Consider the following 14,403-nt stretch of genomic DNA (forward strand, 5'->3'; position numbering starts at 1 on the left):
ACAAGTTCAGAAGGAAGCTATGCTCAGGCCTTCTACAGGGGAACATATTTTACAACACTGGGCCTTTGATGAGACTCTGGGAAGGAGTTTAGAAGACGCCCAAGAGAGCAGTACACTTAACAGATGATGAATGAGGAAAGGATGACTTCATCTCTATGAAAAAAACAAAAATAAGTAACTAACATGAGAAAACACAGATAAAACTTCTGTGGGGGGAATAAGTAAAATAGATGGCGGAATTAGCATGTTACCCCACTGTATTCTTAGAAAATGAGAAAAAGTCTTGAAAGTTGAAGTATCTTCATTTTCTCAATTTATGGTACCAGAGCTGATATGCTCTAAGCTGTGAGCTTCTAAAAGTTATTTAAGATTAAAAGGGAGCTTTTAGAATTCTGACATTAATATTACAACACTCAGACAAAGAATTACATTAAGTTTATTTAATTTAATATTACATGCATTTTAGACACTGATTCATAACCGTTTGCACAACTTGTCATTCTTAATGTACAAGTAATAACCATTGTTATGGTGAAACTCAGCAGCATGCATTACACACACTTCTGTGTGAAGTTACTGTTTTCAGTTAGAAAATTCTATTAAGATTTCTGAATGAATATTATACATACAGTTTAATTTTGGTTTTATGCAGACATTGCATAGTTGATTATTAGCTTCTCATGAGAGACTGGAAATGCAATATCAGTATTGTTGAAGCAGATCAAGTGACAGTAGCAAACAAGAAGATTTGAAGAAGAGGCATAACCTTCAGGGTTGAAAGGTCAGCAAGTACAGCCTAGGATAAAAACCCAAAAGGCTTGTTAAACTTGACATTTGAATCACATTTCTTTAAAGCAGCTAAAGAAGTCAGAAAAAGATTCAATATTGACTTATAACAATAATTAGTTTCAGATCTGACTAGAAACAAATTACGCTGATTTACTTCAGCGTGCCAAAAACTTCTCTTGCCTTATTTTTCATCCTAACAATTCAAAGAAAAAGCGTATGTTTACGTATATAAAACCAAGTAACTTTATTTTAGCCTTTAGACTTACTTGAAGTATACAGGGCATCAAGAGGTCTAACATTTCAACTTGCTTCTAAAAATAATTGGGAATTAAGAATCCTTATCCTGTGGCTTGGCTAGTACTTATGAAGCAAGTCCAATGTATTGACTCAAAGAGTCAATGTCTTCTGATGAAGTATGTTTAAAAAACAAAACAAAAAATTTGAAACAATCACAATCTCTCAAAGTTATGTATCACAAGATTTTTGGAAAAAAATCTATTTTAACAAACTAGTACAGATAAACAATAATAATCTTCATCTTAATGACTGATTTTTTTTTCCATTTCCTCCCTGTAAAATGATAGCACTTGCAATGAATTTTCAGGTTCAATATTAACAAAATTAACTTTGTTAAATATTTGTAATATTAAAAAGCACAGAAGCAGCTACATTAAAATATACTGAGATAAAAAGTACAAACCTCCACAATAATTTTAAAAACAATATATCCCACTAACATATTTTGAGATCAAAATAGAAAAAAGCGCTAATTATGCAACATAGTTTGATAACTCTGCATTTTTGTAACAAATATACTTATACTTCCACTTACTCCAGAGAAGTAGTATTATGTACTGCATGTTCAAAATTTATCTAGTTTTTATCTAAGAGAAGAATTTAGGCAGAAACATTTGCACTATGTACCACGTGCCATGTGAGGCTTAGGTTACTGTTGCTGGCAAAGGATCAGAAACTATTTCAATCTCTTCTAACTGAAACTTATCCTTACTTCAGCTGCAGCTAATGATGTCACCTCCATCAGGTTGACTGCTCGGAAAGCAAATACAGCAGCTGCCAGGACTGGAAAAAAAAAAGCCAACAAACCAATATTTAAGTTGATGACCTATTAATTACTGGTTAGGATTAATCTTCATCTAAAATACCAATTTTCTCTCCCCAGAATAATTAGTTTGATTTTGAATAATAATATACAGTGAATGTCAATGTTTGAGTTTCTTTGGCTATTCACTAAAACTGATAGGACAACAAACATCCTTTCAGAAAAGTTTGAGTGAAAATGCTTGTGTTTAAGATAAGTAGCTTTTAATTACAAGGGACAAGGTGATTTACAATTATTTCATTTCTAAGCCAATAATTTGGATTTATTTAAATGACATTTCAATTGTGAGCATTATATAACTTGAAAAAACGTTAATTCATTTTGCAGTCTCTTATATAGGTATACATATCTACATAGCTGTCTCTTACGTACAAATGGAACTAAAACTTCTCTTTTATTCACATTCTTTGTATTTAAAATGTGATCTAACTGAAGATACATATAACTTCCTTAGAAGCCTCTACCTTGCATAAATCTTAGGGCAGAATTTCCTTTATAAAGTACATAACTTTCAAAGTCTCCTAAAAGACAGGGTTTTAAAAAAGAGTTACAGCAAATCAGGACAACTCTCAGTTGTGCTAAGTACTGATGATGTACTTCCCATAAGATTAATCTTGTATTTTGTGAAAGGTGATGAATTCAAATCTTAATCATTGCCACATCAAATGTTACCAGGAGAACACCTTATGCTCTGTTCAGAGCACTACTTTTGGACTGCTATCACAGCAAACAATTATAAAGAAGAAGTAGATTAAAAATTACTTCATGTTTTTGTTAGAGGTGCGGTATTTATACAATTTCTAAAAGGTATTCTCTTTGATTTGCATATAATCTGCTTTCAGCATTCAAAGAACAACTGAGTTTTCTTGTCACAAAATAGACTGTGAGCTAAAATGTATTTGCCTTTCATCTACATGGACTTAACATATTTGGTAAAAATAACTCCCTTACCAGCAAGAATTTCTAAGGAGTTGTATCCTAGGATTCTGTCCCACAGAAGTAAGAGCTGATCTGTAGCTAAATAACCAGAAAATGCTCGTACCATCCATTTAAATGAAATTCGTAGTCTGCAAACAAGCAACAAACACTAGTTAGATTTTTCTCTCTCCCGTGATTAGACAAATCCTCTATCACGGAAATACTCTGACCAAACGATTAAATTAGAATGATTCTCAGCTTTTATCACCCCAAATGTTTCATCAATTTCTGCTGCTGTTATGAATATTGATTATAACAGTAAGATTTTCAGGTTCTATTGCACTTGCTGCCATGACTATACTACAGAGAACGACAACCACCTGCTCTCTCTCCTTTTCCTTCAATAGCTTCTGCCCTACTGAGCATATCACAATGAAAACAAAAAGAAAAATATTCCACTCTTCTCTTAGCTCTGTCAGATCTGACGTGAATGATTGAAACTTAACCTAGTAACACTTATCATTTCTCATATGAACACAAAGAGCAATTACCCTTTCTTTTTCATAGAACGTACTGAAGGAAATGCACAATGTACATATACACGTTAGACAAAGGACTCCAAATGACTTTCAAGAAAATTGGCACATTCATGCCTGCAGTTTGGAATAATTTCTCACAGTTTTTAAATTAAAATACAAGAGGACAGCCAGCATCTTAATAACAATTAATCCGTAACATTTATATCAAGTCAGTAAGATGTACTTACGGCTGCGCCCCAATTTCTCGAAGGTGATAAAAGAGCTGAGGCAGATGAGTTTGTAGAAGAGTCTCAAATAGCAAACACAATGACACAATGCCCTAATGAAACAAGATCATATCCTGAATACTAACGCTCATGCTGTCAAGTCTGAGAAAACAGTGTGGGCATGTAAGTATGCATGAATTTTTAATTCAAGAAACAAAACACTATTAATGATACAATATACAGTACAGATAAGCAGGGCATGAGCAACTCTAATGTCTTCAGTCACTAAGGCTAAAATGTTATGTATATATTAGCAATGTTGTATGTTCTGATAGCCCCTTTCAGCTCTCAGCTGCATGCCAGCATCTACTTGAAATGACCTACTTGAAATATTTCCACTTTTATTATATACATGCTAAAAAAAATGGAGGATGTGAGAAATAGTCTCTCTGATAATAGAAATGAACAGCAATGAGGATAGCTACAAATAAGTTAAATAAAAGCACATTTTAAATTTTCTTTAACAAATTACCATGAAAAGGAAAAGACCAGCTTCCCTACTATAAATGCCTGAAAGCATGATGGCCAGCCTTGAAACAGTACATTAAATGTAAGGAAAGGATTTTCTTTTAACCAGGAAATGTTCTCAAAATGTCATATAACAATTCAGCCATTTGTGAGGGAGAAGAGAAAAACATTTACTGTGTGCTATTCTTAATAAATAGAAGATAAGCAAAAACTTCTACAACTGTCTTATAGTTAAGACAGCTGGCTGTGAAGGTAATGAAGTTATTTAAATTGTATCTCCAGCATCTAGTAATGATAAAAAGCATATGCTTTCATGCAAAGATGGTTGAGTTAAAGAAAGAGACATTAACATGATGTCACTGAAAAGATATTGGTATATCTTTGACTACATTATAGCCCATCTACCCTAGAAAGCACTTAAGTGAGCAATTGTATGTCATCAATTCAAATAGGACAGAATATGTATTTAAGTAACAGCTTGAATTAAGAATCCTATTAAGTAAAATATATAATTTCATAAAGTACGTTATATTCTGTAGCAAAGATTGAAATTGAGGTAGAAAAAGATATCCAATATCCTTCCCAAGCTTGCCTGAAATATTTTGTTACATTATAAGGATATATTTCAATCACAAAGAAAAATTATGCTACTGTATAATATTGTTCTATAGCAAAGAGAATATTAAGTGATTGGATTTTAATTCCTAATGAACTTACAGAGGGATGAGAAGAGATGGAATGGAGTCTGAAGAAAAAACGCACATACATCTCACGGAATATCTGATACAATTTGGAAGGTTCATGGTACAGAAAACAAAGTGGAGCAACTGAAAGGATAAAAGAATTATAATTGACACAACGTTGTAAACTGCTAAAAGAATTCAATGGTTAGAGGCATGAAGTATGGTGAAAACCATGTAATACATATTGGCACAATTTACAAAACTTATGCTATAGAAAATATTCAAAGATTTTTAAAATAGTCTACCATTTGAAGTACAAAGTTAAGCAAGGGAGTACAATACATTCTAGCTAACAGTTCTTAATATTTCAAGAATCTAAACTACTTAGAACCCGCTTTCTACAGTGCTGCCTTCCTCAGTATAAGTAATATGCTTTAAGGATTGTTGCTCTGGGAGGTAGGGCAATGATATGTTGCACACTGCAAGTCATCGATTTAACCATCTGTAACTTCTAACATGCTCACAGGATAGCGACCATAAATTGGTTCCTCATTTGTAAGATAGGTATTTCTGTGTTTCTGTGATTTCTGTCTTTTTACTGTTTGAACTATGACTGACTGAGAAAGACCTGTTTATTTCTCATAAAACCTGAAAAACATGGACATTTGGTAGTTTTGTGTTTATAAATAGTCTTTTAAAATACCTGATTCAAAATAGGAGTTGGGTATATTTGTAAAGCAGCAGTTCTCAAACTCTGTTTCACTCTTTTTTTTTCCCTCTAAATTCTGGCATATAGATGAATCTGTTTCACATATATGCTGCCCAAGCATAACCAGATACCCTTGGTTTCTATTCCAGTCATTCAACACACATTTCACAGTTGTTCTGTGCACGCTTCTGGAAACAGCTTTTCTTTTAATCCCTCAATTCACTCACCACATCTACTACTTCATCTTATAGATGCATTTTTTTTGCTTGACAGCTTGTACTTGCTGACATTCACAGCCTCCATCTCTGCATTCACCCTTCCCTCCAGTTCTGTTTACTGAAAACACGGACAGCAATACACTGTCTGCCTAAAAAAGGTATATATATGCATATAGGTATAAGTACACTTATTGATATATATGGATGTATGCATCCATGTGTGAATTCATTCTTTTACATATATAAATCAGAGAAGGTGGCTTACTAGAATATAATGGCACTTGTGTATGAGAGGTGGGGGCACTAAGGGAAGGTGAGATGTTCACAGAAATATGTATTTACACTGGGTTAAGAAAAGCAGAGGGTTTTACTAGTGTGTATGTGTAAGGATTGAAGACTGAGGTGAAAGAGTTGGCAAAGTGCTTTTGTACATAAAGGCCAGAAGGATAAGAGAACAGCGCTTGACGGGTGGCACTGTACAAGAGTATGTGTGCAAACATGTAAAAGTACACGTCATTTACATCAGGTCCCAGGTACTTCCTCCTAGAGCTGCTTGGTCCCAGCTGCTGCACACACAGCTTGAATTCACATTATAGTGTTTCTGCTGCCTGGCTTTTCAGTCTCCCTCCTTCTCACAGCCAGTCTATTTTGTGCCCTTTCCAAGTAAAAGGGGAAAGGAGGGAGGGAAGAAGCTCCCACCCAGTTTGATAGCGCTGTTCTAAAGGGCAGACTCAAATCCAAACATTTTGAAAAGCAGTTTAACATGGAAGAAATTGAAAGCCTCCGAGTGAGCACTTAAGGAGGAGTGTATAACCAAGCTGCTTCTTACTTCAGAAGACTTAGATTCCCCATTCAGGTCCAAATTTCTATTTCACATTTAAATTGCCTTTTATCTCTGACAATTAGAGGAGTGGGATCATTAAACTTTATTAGTAGCTAAACACAGCATTTTAAGTATAGTCTTGAACTCTGCTTGCCCAAATGCCATTGATATATCATCCCCCCCACCCCCCCCAAAAAAAACCATAAAAAAACAAAAAACCACCATCACCACCACCACAAGCTCTGGAAACCTGTAACACATACTCTCATTGTGTTTGAGTAACTCTCTGCAGTACATCTGCTCTGTAACATGCCTTGTAATATCTGAAAACTGGGAGATTTTTCTGCTTTCTTCCTAGAAATCTTGTTGATATTCAAGCTTTCCTCTGTGCAGGGTAGTAGCAATCAACCTATCACTATAGTGATAATCCTTTAACTCCTATTCGAGGACAGATACAGCAGCAGGCCTTTCATATAATTCATGTTAAGACCGACAGATAAATTGGTCTACCCAGAAGACACGAAGCATGAGAAAAGAGAACTCTTCAAACGAACTTTCTCCCTCTATTCACATACATTAAGATGCCACTTCTGACTTGGAGGCCAACAGCCCAGTGATCAGCTCTCAAACAGTATATGGTATAAAGTTGTAATGTGAGGAAATAGAAGCCACTTGAAATTTTAAGAATCACATAGCACAGCTTTTATGTACACAGAAGTAGAATGTATAGAGCCATATACTTAGAGGAAAATACATACAGCCTGAAACTACAATACAATAAAAAAAAAATCCCAGACTGTTAGAGTCTGTATGAGTCACACTTACCATACATAGAAAAGCCATGAAACGGAATTACACCTAAAAAACAAAGATTTCTTTTGTTACTGTTCTTTCATTATTGTAATCTTCATGGATTTTTATCGATGCTAGCAATGTATTTTCCCCCCAAGTTTCTAAATCCTAATACAAGTATAAACTATCTCTTTGTTATAGCACCCACAGTCTTAGATCTCCAGCTTGTATTTAAGTAAAGGAATTAACTAATTTACTTCACAACGACCAATGGTGTGCCATAACACATGCTATAGTTCCTAGAAAGCCATGTAAAGCTCTGTTTCCATGAAGTTAGTAAACATAAGCTTTGATGAAATCAGAACCTAATTTCAGATAAATGACAACCAGTAAATGTCATGCACTGACAAGGAGGGAGCTGGAAAAAAAAAAGAGGCCAAGACTTCCAGTAACTCATGCAGTACTCAGACAAAACATTTAGAGGACTTGGCAGAGGACTCAGGACAGTTCTCTTCTCCTTTGCAACTAATCTCAGCTCCCATTCATTAATTTTCCATAGGACCAATATGAGGGAATTGCTTTGACAAGAGGTCAGAAGGACCTTCATGGCTATAAAGCTGCAAAGAAAAGTGTAGGGAAAAATTGAAGAACGGGGAACAAACAACTGTGCTACCACTGACACCACTGGGAGAAAGAAGGCACAAAAGGTAAGGTCAGATATATAGATTCAAGATTGGTGATGTGAGGCCTTGAAAACAATAGCAATGAACTTGAATTTAAAATGGGGCACAAAAATAGGGTAAGAATTCAACAGACGAGGACTGAAAGGATCAAAATAAGAGCTGAAAAAAAATTTAACACTTGAAGCAACAGCAGCAATGATACTGATTTAAAATTGTACAGATTTTTTTCATCTGAATTTCTAAAATGAACACAGATTTTGAAAGGAGACTTTCAAATGTGGTGTGCAGAGTACTGAAAAGCTGGGTGGTCAGGATGTATCTTTGAGATCTTCTAAGGGGAAGATCCTCTGTCACTGGAGTACAAACTGCTGCACCAGAAGTTGTTTTCCCTCTCTTTCCTACACATACAGACAAACTCCATTTCACTATTAACAATAGGGTGAACGTGCTTCTGCATTATCTTCAGTTCAACTTAGTCCTTTAAATTATTGAATTTGGCAGAATAACAGTAAAACACACTTTGAAATAGAAAAAGAGGTTAACACATATTTGAGGAAAAACATATCCTGTACCTTTCCAATCTACCACTAGAGGAGGTAGTAGTATCATTCTTACCATTTGGTGGATAGAAAACTGCATATTCTTCTATTCCAAGTTTTCCTGTGAATCATCAAACCACAATTAAAATGCAATTAAACTGTTAAAAGGTGTAAAGATATAAGTTAAAAAATATAGATTTTAAGTGACAATTATAAAAGTTGTAACTGCAAGTGTTATTGATCATTTGATATAGTCCAAAAGCATGTAAGCAATGCAATAGGACAGATACACTCTCCAGCATAAAACAAAAATGCAGCACCAACAAGGGAGGATGACAAACAAAGGAAAAAAAGAAAAAGAAATTTGATTGGGGTGTAATATTAAGGAGCTCTAAAGGTGTTTGCTGCAGTCCTTGAAGACAGTGAGGTTAGAGCGATAAGTCTATCATTCTGTGGTAAGCTGACCTAGGGACAGCAAAGTCATTTAAAAAGACAGAAGAACACCACATAAAAAATATTCAAGACTTCATGAAGCCTGCAACAGAGAGGAAGATGCATGGTACAGCTGTGATAAATTAAAACAAAAAAAAAGTTATCTATTGGATACAAAAGACTAATTAAATCAAGACAAACTTTGACTATACAGATTGAACATAGTACTTCTTCTCTTCCCTGCAAAACGAACACCTCACATTAGTCAACAGTATTGTAACTACTTGACTTTCTAATATAAATTCTGCTATAAAAATGTTCACCATTTATTTAGCACTACAAAAAAGATTTTTAAATACATTACAATTACTTAAAACCTCATTATTTCTCTGCTTTAAAATGAGAAATTCAACTAGAGAATATAACAATTTATGTGAAAATTTATAGGATATTCACAGGTCCTGCAGATCTACGTGCATATTGTTCTTTCTGCACAGAAGAATGGCACAGGGAACTTTTGCCAGGTTCAAATTAATTTGGACTTAAATATTTTCCCATAGTACAAATTGACAGAATTAAATTCAAAATTAATCTGTGAAGCTCTTGCCCACTACCCCATGAAAACAAAATCCAGTATTTTCCAATTACAGAAATCAGTTGTTTCATTAAACTAAGAAATAATTTTACTTTTCCTTTCAATTGTTTGCTTGCCCTGTAGCTGGGAGTTGTAACCTGGAAGGCGATTATTTTTAGCATGAAGCATTTCTCTTGGAAAATTAGCCAAAAATAGGACCTACAAGCGTTGCAGATATATGCTCCACATGTTCAGCAGGGACTTAGATTTCAGCAACTTCATTCTCCAGATTTGTTTTGGAATAAGTAGAATAGTAGTGTTTCTGGGCTGCCATGGCTCTATGCCTGAAGTGAGACCCAGACCCCACTGCTGCTCTGCTCTCAGGTGACCCCTTGCTAGTTTCTGGCAGTAGGTAAAGTAAACTGCTTAATTCCTTCAAAGAGAGAGAGAAAAGACCTACGAAGCAATAAGAAGGGAAGAAAAAAAATAATCACAAAATAATCATTGGCTCTAGTGACACAAGTAGCAGCACATGGAAAACAAAGTGAGCAGAGCTTCTGCTAAAGAAAGTACTTGGTATCCATTAGGCTAAATATACCAGAACTAGAGACCAAGGAAGAAAACGGTAATGGAGAAGGTAAATCTAAATGAAATATATATATTTAAAAAAAAAAAAAGGATTGGATGGTTGAAGGGTTCAAGGAGGAAGACAAAATTAGGAATCTCTGGGAAAAACCAAAGGAGGTGAGCACCTAAGAAGCAAGGCAGCTGAGCTCAGAAGCAGGGCAGAAGCTGGCTGAGAGGGCAAGTGGACTGAAGTGATAAATTTAAGACTACTAAGTTATAAAAAAAATAAATAAAAATCAGACTCACAGAGAGAAATAAAGCCAAAGGTAGGGTAAAACTCTGGAAGACACAGTGCAATGAAAAAAATCAGCACAAGCCTGCTTGGTGGAGCTGTATTTTCCCAGTCTGTGTAACAAAGCCTAATATTCTTCAGAAGCATGTTCTGTTCCTGTCTACAAATACCTGCAAAACTCACTGCTTTGGGAAGATAACACTCTACCCTTACTTCCACTTGGTAAATCTGTTGACGTTGCAGAGGACAATGATATGTATTTAAACTTCTATCCCAGTTGATGGCAGATGTCAAGATTCTACTATACTGTCATAGATGGGTTTTAAATTTATTTTGGAAAAACACTGAATAATTACACACAGAAAACTACCACAAAATAACATCATTGCAATCTGGCCTTTATGCAATCAGTTTCTAAATTGCAGTAATAGAACCTGTGAAGATGTCACGTGGATACGTGATGTTCTTTATTAATATTCTTTTAACTGTAGTCTACCAGGTGTAATGAACACAAAAGAAATTCACATACTGTATTCTTTTTTAAAACAACTCCTTTTACCTCGTATGTATGATTTAGGTGGAGTAGCACTACTGTAAGCAAAGTGCTCCAATACTGAAGTATCTCGGGAAAAACAGAGTAATACCTGTAGAAGACAGCAAACAAAAATCAGCTGACAACCAACAAAGAAAAGCCAAATAGAGATTCAAGCACCTGCCTTAATTAGCGCTTATAAATGCTACTGAAGAAAGCTAATATGGTTGAAAGCTATCAACCAGCTCCATTTAGTGTCTTTAAAATTTCCAGGCTCACTTTGAGCTTGCTATGATATCATCTTCACATTCATTTGTTGTCAGCAAAATATCCACATCCTCCAATCTTCCTCTTTGCCTCTAAGCACAGGTTTACTCCCTTCTGTTATGTCATATTGATGGACACCTGAATAATCAGCATGTTGGAACATTCTGGAAAGTTCTCTGGAAGTTCTGGAAAGTTTGGAAAGTACTCTTCAGTTTTTGCTTAGGCCCCTTCCCATTAATCTCAGCAGTTAAAGTGGCTGTGCATGCGCCTGGCTGCTTTTATGTCTATTAGGTCATTTTCCCATTCGGTTACTATGACTGAGGGAAGTCCAAGTAAGAGCATATGCAAATGGAGAATTTACATTTTAATATACATGCATTTCCAGAGGACTGATCCTCCTATTCTCTCTCATTCCCATGAGCTTTGCAGAATGCTTGCACTGTTCCATACTTTCCAAAAGAACAAGCGAGAATGTTTACCTCATATCCTTAAGTCCTGAAATGCATACTGTATTTTACAAAATACATCTGTATTTTTCACTGCTTACATAAAGGAACAATCTAGTATTCATAGCAATTGAGTTAAAAATTAAATATTAAAAGCATTCCAAGAAAAAAAAAAACAGTAAATAATCTCATCCCATATACAGTTGAAAAAATACAATAATTATTTTACATTAAAATGTTTCAGTTCTAATGCAATGAGAGACTGTGCTATCCAGAACAGACACAAGAGGGCAGAAGTAAAACAGCCTCCAATTTGCTGACTTTTAGATAACGAAACCCTCTGTTCCTGCAGCTTTCTTTACAGTTTTTCTTCAAACTGTAGCCAAGGTGTAAGATGTGGAGATAGTTTATACAGTGTTTTACTACATAATTTCTTATGAGTAAAATAAATGGAGTTTTCCTTCAACAAATTATTGCAAACAGTTTCCAGATACCAGCATTTATCAAAAGGAAACATGCAAAACCATGACATCTGATGACCAGTTTTTTTTTTTTTTTTTTTTTGAAGCAGGTCATATTTGAGAAAATTCCCTCTTATGGATCTCAAAATTATTTCTCCAATACAAGCATCTTTTAAAAAATAAATAGTTTTTATCTTGAACAGTTTAAGCTAAATATTATTTTTGTACAATACACAGTCATTTTCACAGCTGCCAAAATACAACTGACAATAACAATACACAGGCAGATGTAATTTTCTGTATATGTTAACTGAGGTGAGAGAAAGAGGAACTAATCCAGAAGGGACATAAATTGTGTCCTCTCATCGGGGAAAGAATGTAACCTTATTTGAGGCCTCCTGCACCCACAGAGGGGGATACAGTGCCCAGCGCCAGAATCTGGAAGTCTTTAAAATAAGACCATGTAACTTTACAAGAGATAAGACTCCAACCCAAATGCAAGTTCTGACTACACTGAAAACTGCTGGGTGAGGCTCTCGGCACATATTTGTTCTGCGGGATGTAAGATTCAAGTATTAAAATAGAACATCTGACACAAAATCACAAAAGTACGAATTTGTCGATTTCTATATTATTTGTCTCATTCACTGAAATGATGCTGCTGTAAGAAATAATGACACAACCCCTTTTTAAGTACAGAAATGTTTGATAAATTATTGGATACAATAAGATCAATGCAGAGTTGTCATTGTGGAGTTATTTTTTTTATTTTAATTCATTGAAAAAATCAGATGCAGATGTTAAGTTTGTAACTATTTTAAGTAAAATAAACTATAATTTTTTGAGGTTGTAATTTTAAATGTAGATGTTTAAACGATGACTATGTTAAAAGTATCATATGTAGACATGACTGAATAGCATGTTTAAATAGTAAGCCATTACTTTTACCCATTCATATGGGGTAAACAACACTAAGGATAGTTTTTGCTTTTTTTAGTTCTCCAAATTACTAGCAGTTTTACATACTACCGTCAAAGAAGAACTCAGTTTCCTGTAGCTCTATAACAAAAAATTAAGCAAGTCTAACCTAACAAGTGTGACTAATGACATTGAAAGAACCGTGAGAATGCAAAGTCTGCTGCATGACATTTCTGTTGACACTGCAATCAAGTACACATTAGGAAATTCATAAATGTAATTCCCTTCTGTTTAAGGGTATCTGACAGGCAGCAATGAAGATAATTCTGTATAAATTAGCTGTATTCCCTATTGCTAGTAGCAGCTTTGGATTGGGAGGAAGCTCAGAAGTAACCATCCATATCATTACCTTATGTAGAACCAGTGCCTTCAGTTTAAAAATGTCAGTAAATTATCTTTTATGCTTACTGCAGTATGTCACTGCAAGAGCTGTAAAGCAATATTTTTGTTTCTAAACTGGAAATCTGAATATAATTCTCAAGTCTTAATTTCTCTGCATGCCACAGCTCCTGCTAATCATTTTTATTATTACAAAGCTAGAAAGAGGAAGAATATAGCCGACCTCATATATTTTCATATTGGAAGGATGATTGAGGGTCCTTCAGGAGTTTTTAGAAGTAAGTCATGCTTAATCTGTCCAAACATACAAGATTGGCTTGCAGTATTGATACTCTGAAGAGACAATATACATAATGGAGCAAACATGCATCTGTCGAGGGTCTCGCTATATACTGCCACAGCAGTATGCTTTCTAGTTTCTCTGATAAAAAATGAAGTTACCTACCTGATATAAATAATCCTCAAATACAAAATAGTAGTCATCATTGCTTGCTGTTAGCTTTACATCCTGAAATAAAAAAATAAAGCAGTTTGAAGCTGAAAGACATTTTTTCAGACTTTCACAGAAGCTAAACTTTACACAATGGTAGAAGTCTCCGTTTCACCATTTAATCATGAAAAAGCTCATGGTTAAGCATATACTCCATATTTTAAAATGCAAAACCATGATATTAAGTGGATTACTAAAGTATTTAGAATTGAAACTTGAAATGGAATCACTTGGGTCTGGTGCTATCTTACTTCTGAAACCATTTATTCTTCAAAATGAAGTTTACCATTTTCTCTATGACTGTTTCTTCAACAGTTTAAACAAATGTCTTACACAAGAGCCACTGCAGGAACAAGGAGAGAATTTACAACAATAAATTCACTCTAATTATGCTGATACTTGTTAAAATAAAATTATGTAACATTTTCTTTGTTTAGAAAAAGAAAGAAAGCAAAGAAAGCAAAGAAAGCAAAGAAAG

The 14,403-nt window shown here is 34.7% G+C and overlaps 1 protein-coding gene across 4 annotated transcripts in view; it reads right to left on the minus strand.

Moving 5' to 3' along the window:
- Window positions 417-14,403, minus strand: part of TBC1D19 (TBC1 domain family member 19) — a 52,384-nt gene continuing 38,397 nt past the window's right edge. For all 4 annotated transcript variants that reach the window (XM_021395608.1, XM_021395609.1, XM_021395610.1 and 1 more), the window contains 9 exons: window positions 13,881-13,943; window positions 10,972-11,056; window positions 8,624-8,668; window positions 7,359-7,391; window positions 4,818-4,927; window positions 3,594-3,685; window positions 2,861-2,976; window positions 1,799-1,869; window positions 417-796 (listed from right to left, as the gene is read on the minus strand). In XM_021395608.1, coding sequence (XP_021251283.1) covers window positions 722-796; window positions 1,799-1,869; window positions 2,861-2,976; window positions 3,594-3,685; window positions 4,818-4,927; window positions 7,359-7,391; window positions 8,624-8,668; window positions 10,972-11,056; window positions 13,881-13,943 — 690 coding nt within the window. In that variant the 3' untranslated portion in view covers window positions 417-721. The remainder of the gene's footprint in view (window positions 797-1,798; window positions 1,870-2,860; window positions 2,977-3,593; window positions 3,686-4,817; window positions 4,928-7,358; window positions 7,392-8,623; window positions 8,669-10,971; window positions 11,057-13,880; window positions 13,944-14,403) is intronic.

Source organism: Numida meleagris, chromosome 4 (assembly GCF_002078875.1).
Source record: "Numida meleagris isolate 19003 breed g44 Domestic line chromosome 4, NumMel1.0, whole genome shotgun sequence".
Classification (NCBI taxonomy): Eukaryota; Metazoa; Chordata; class Aves; order Galliformes; family Numididae; genus Numida; species Numida meleagris.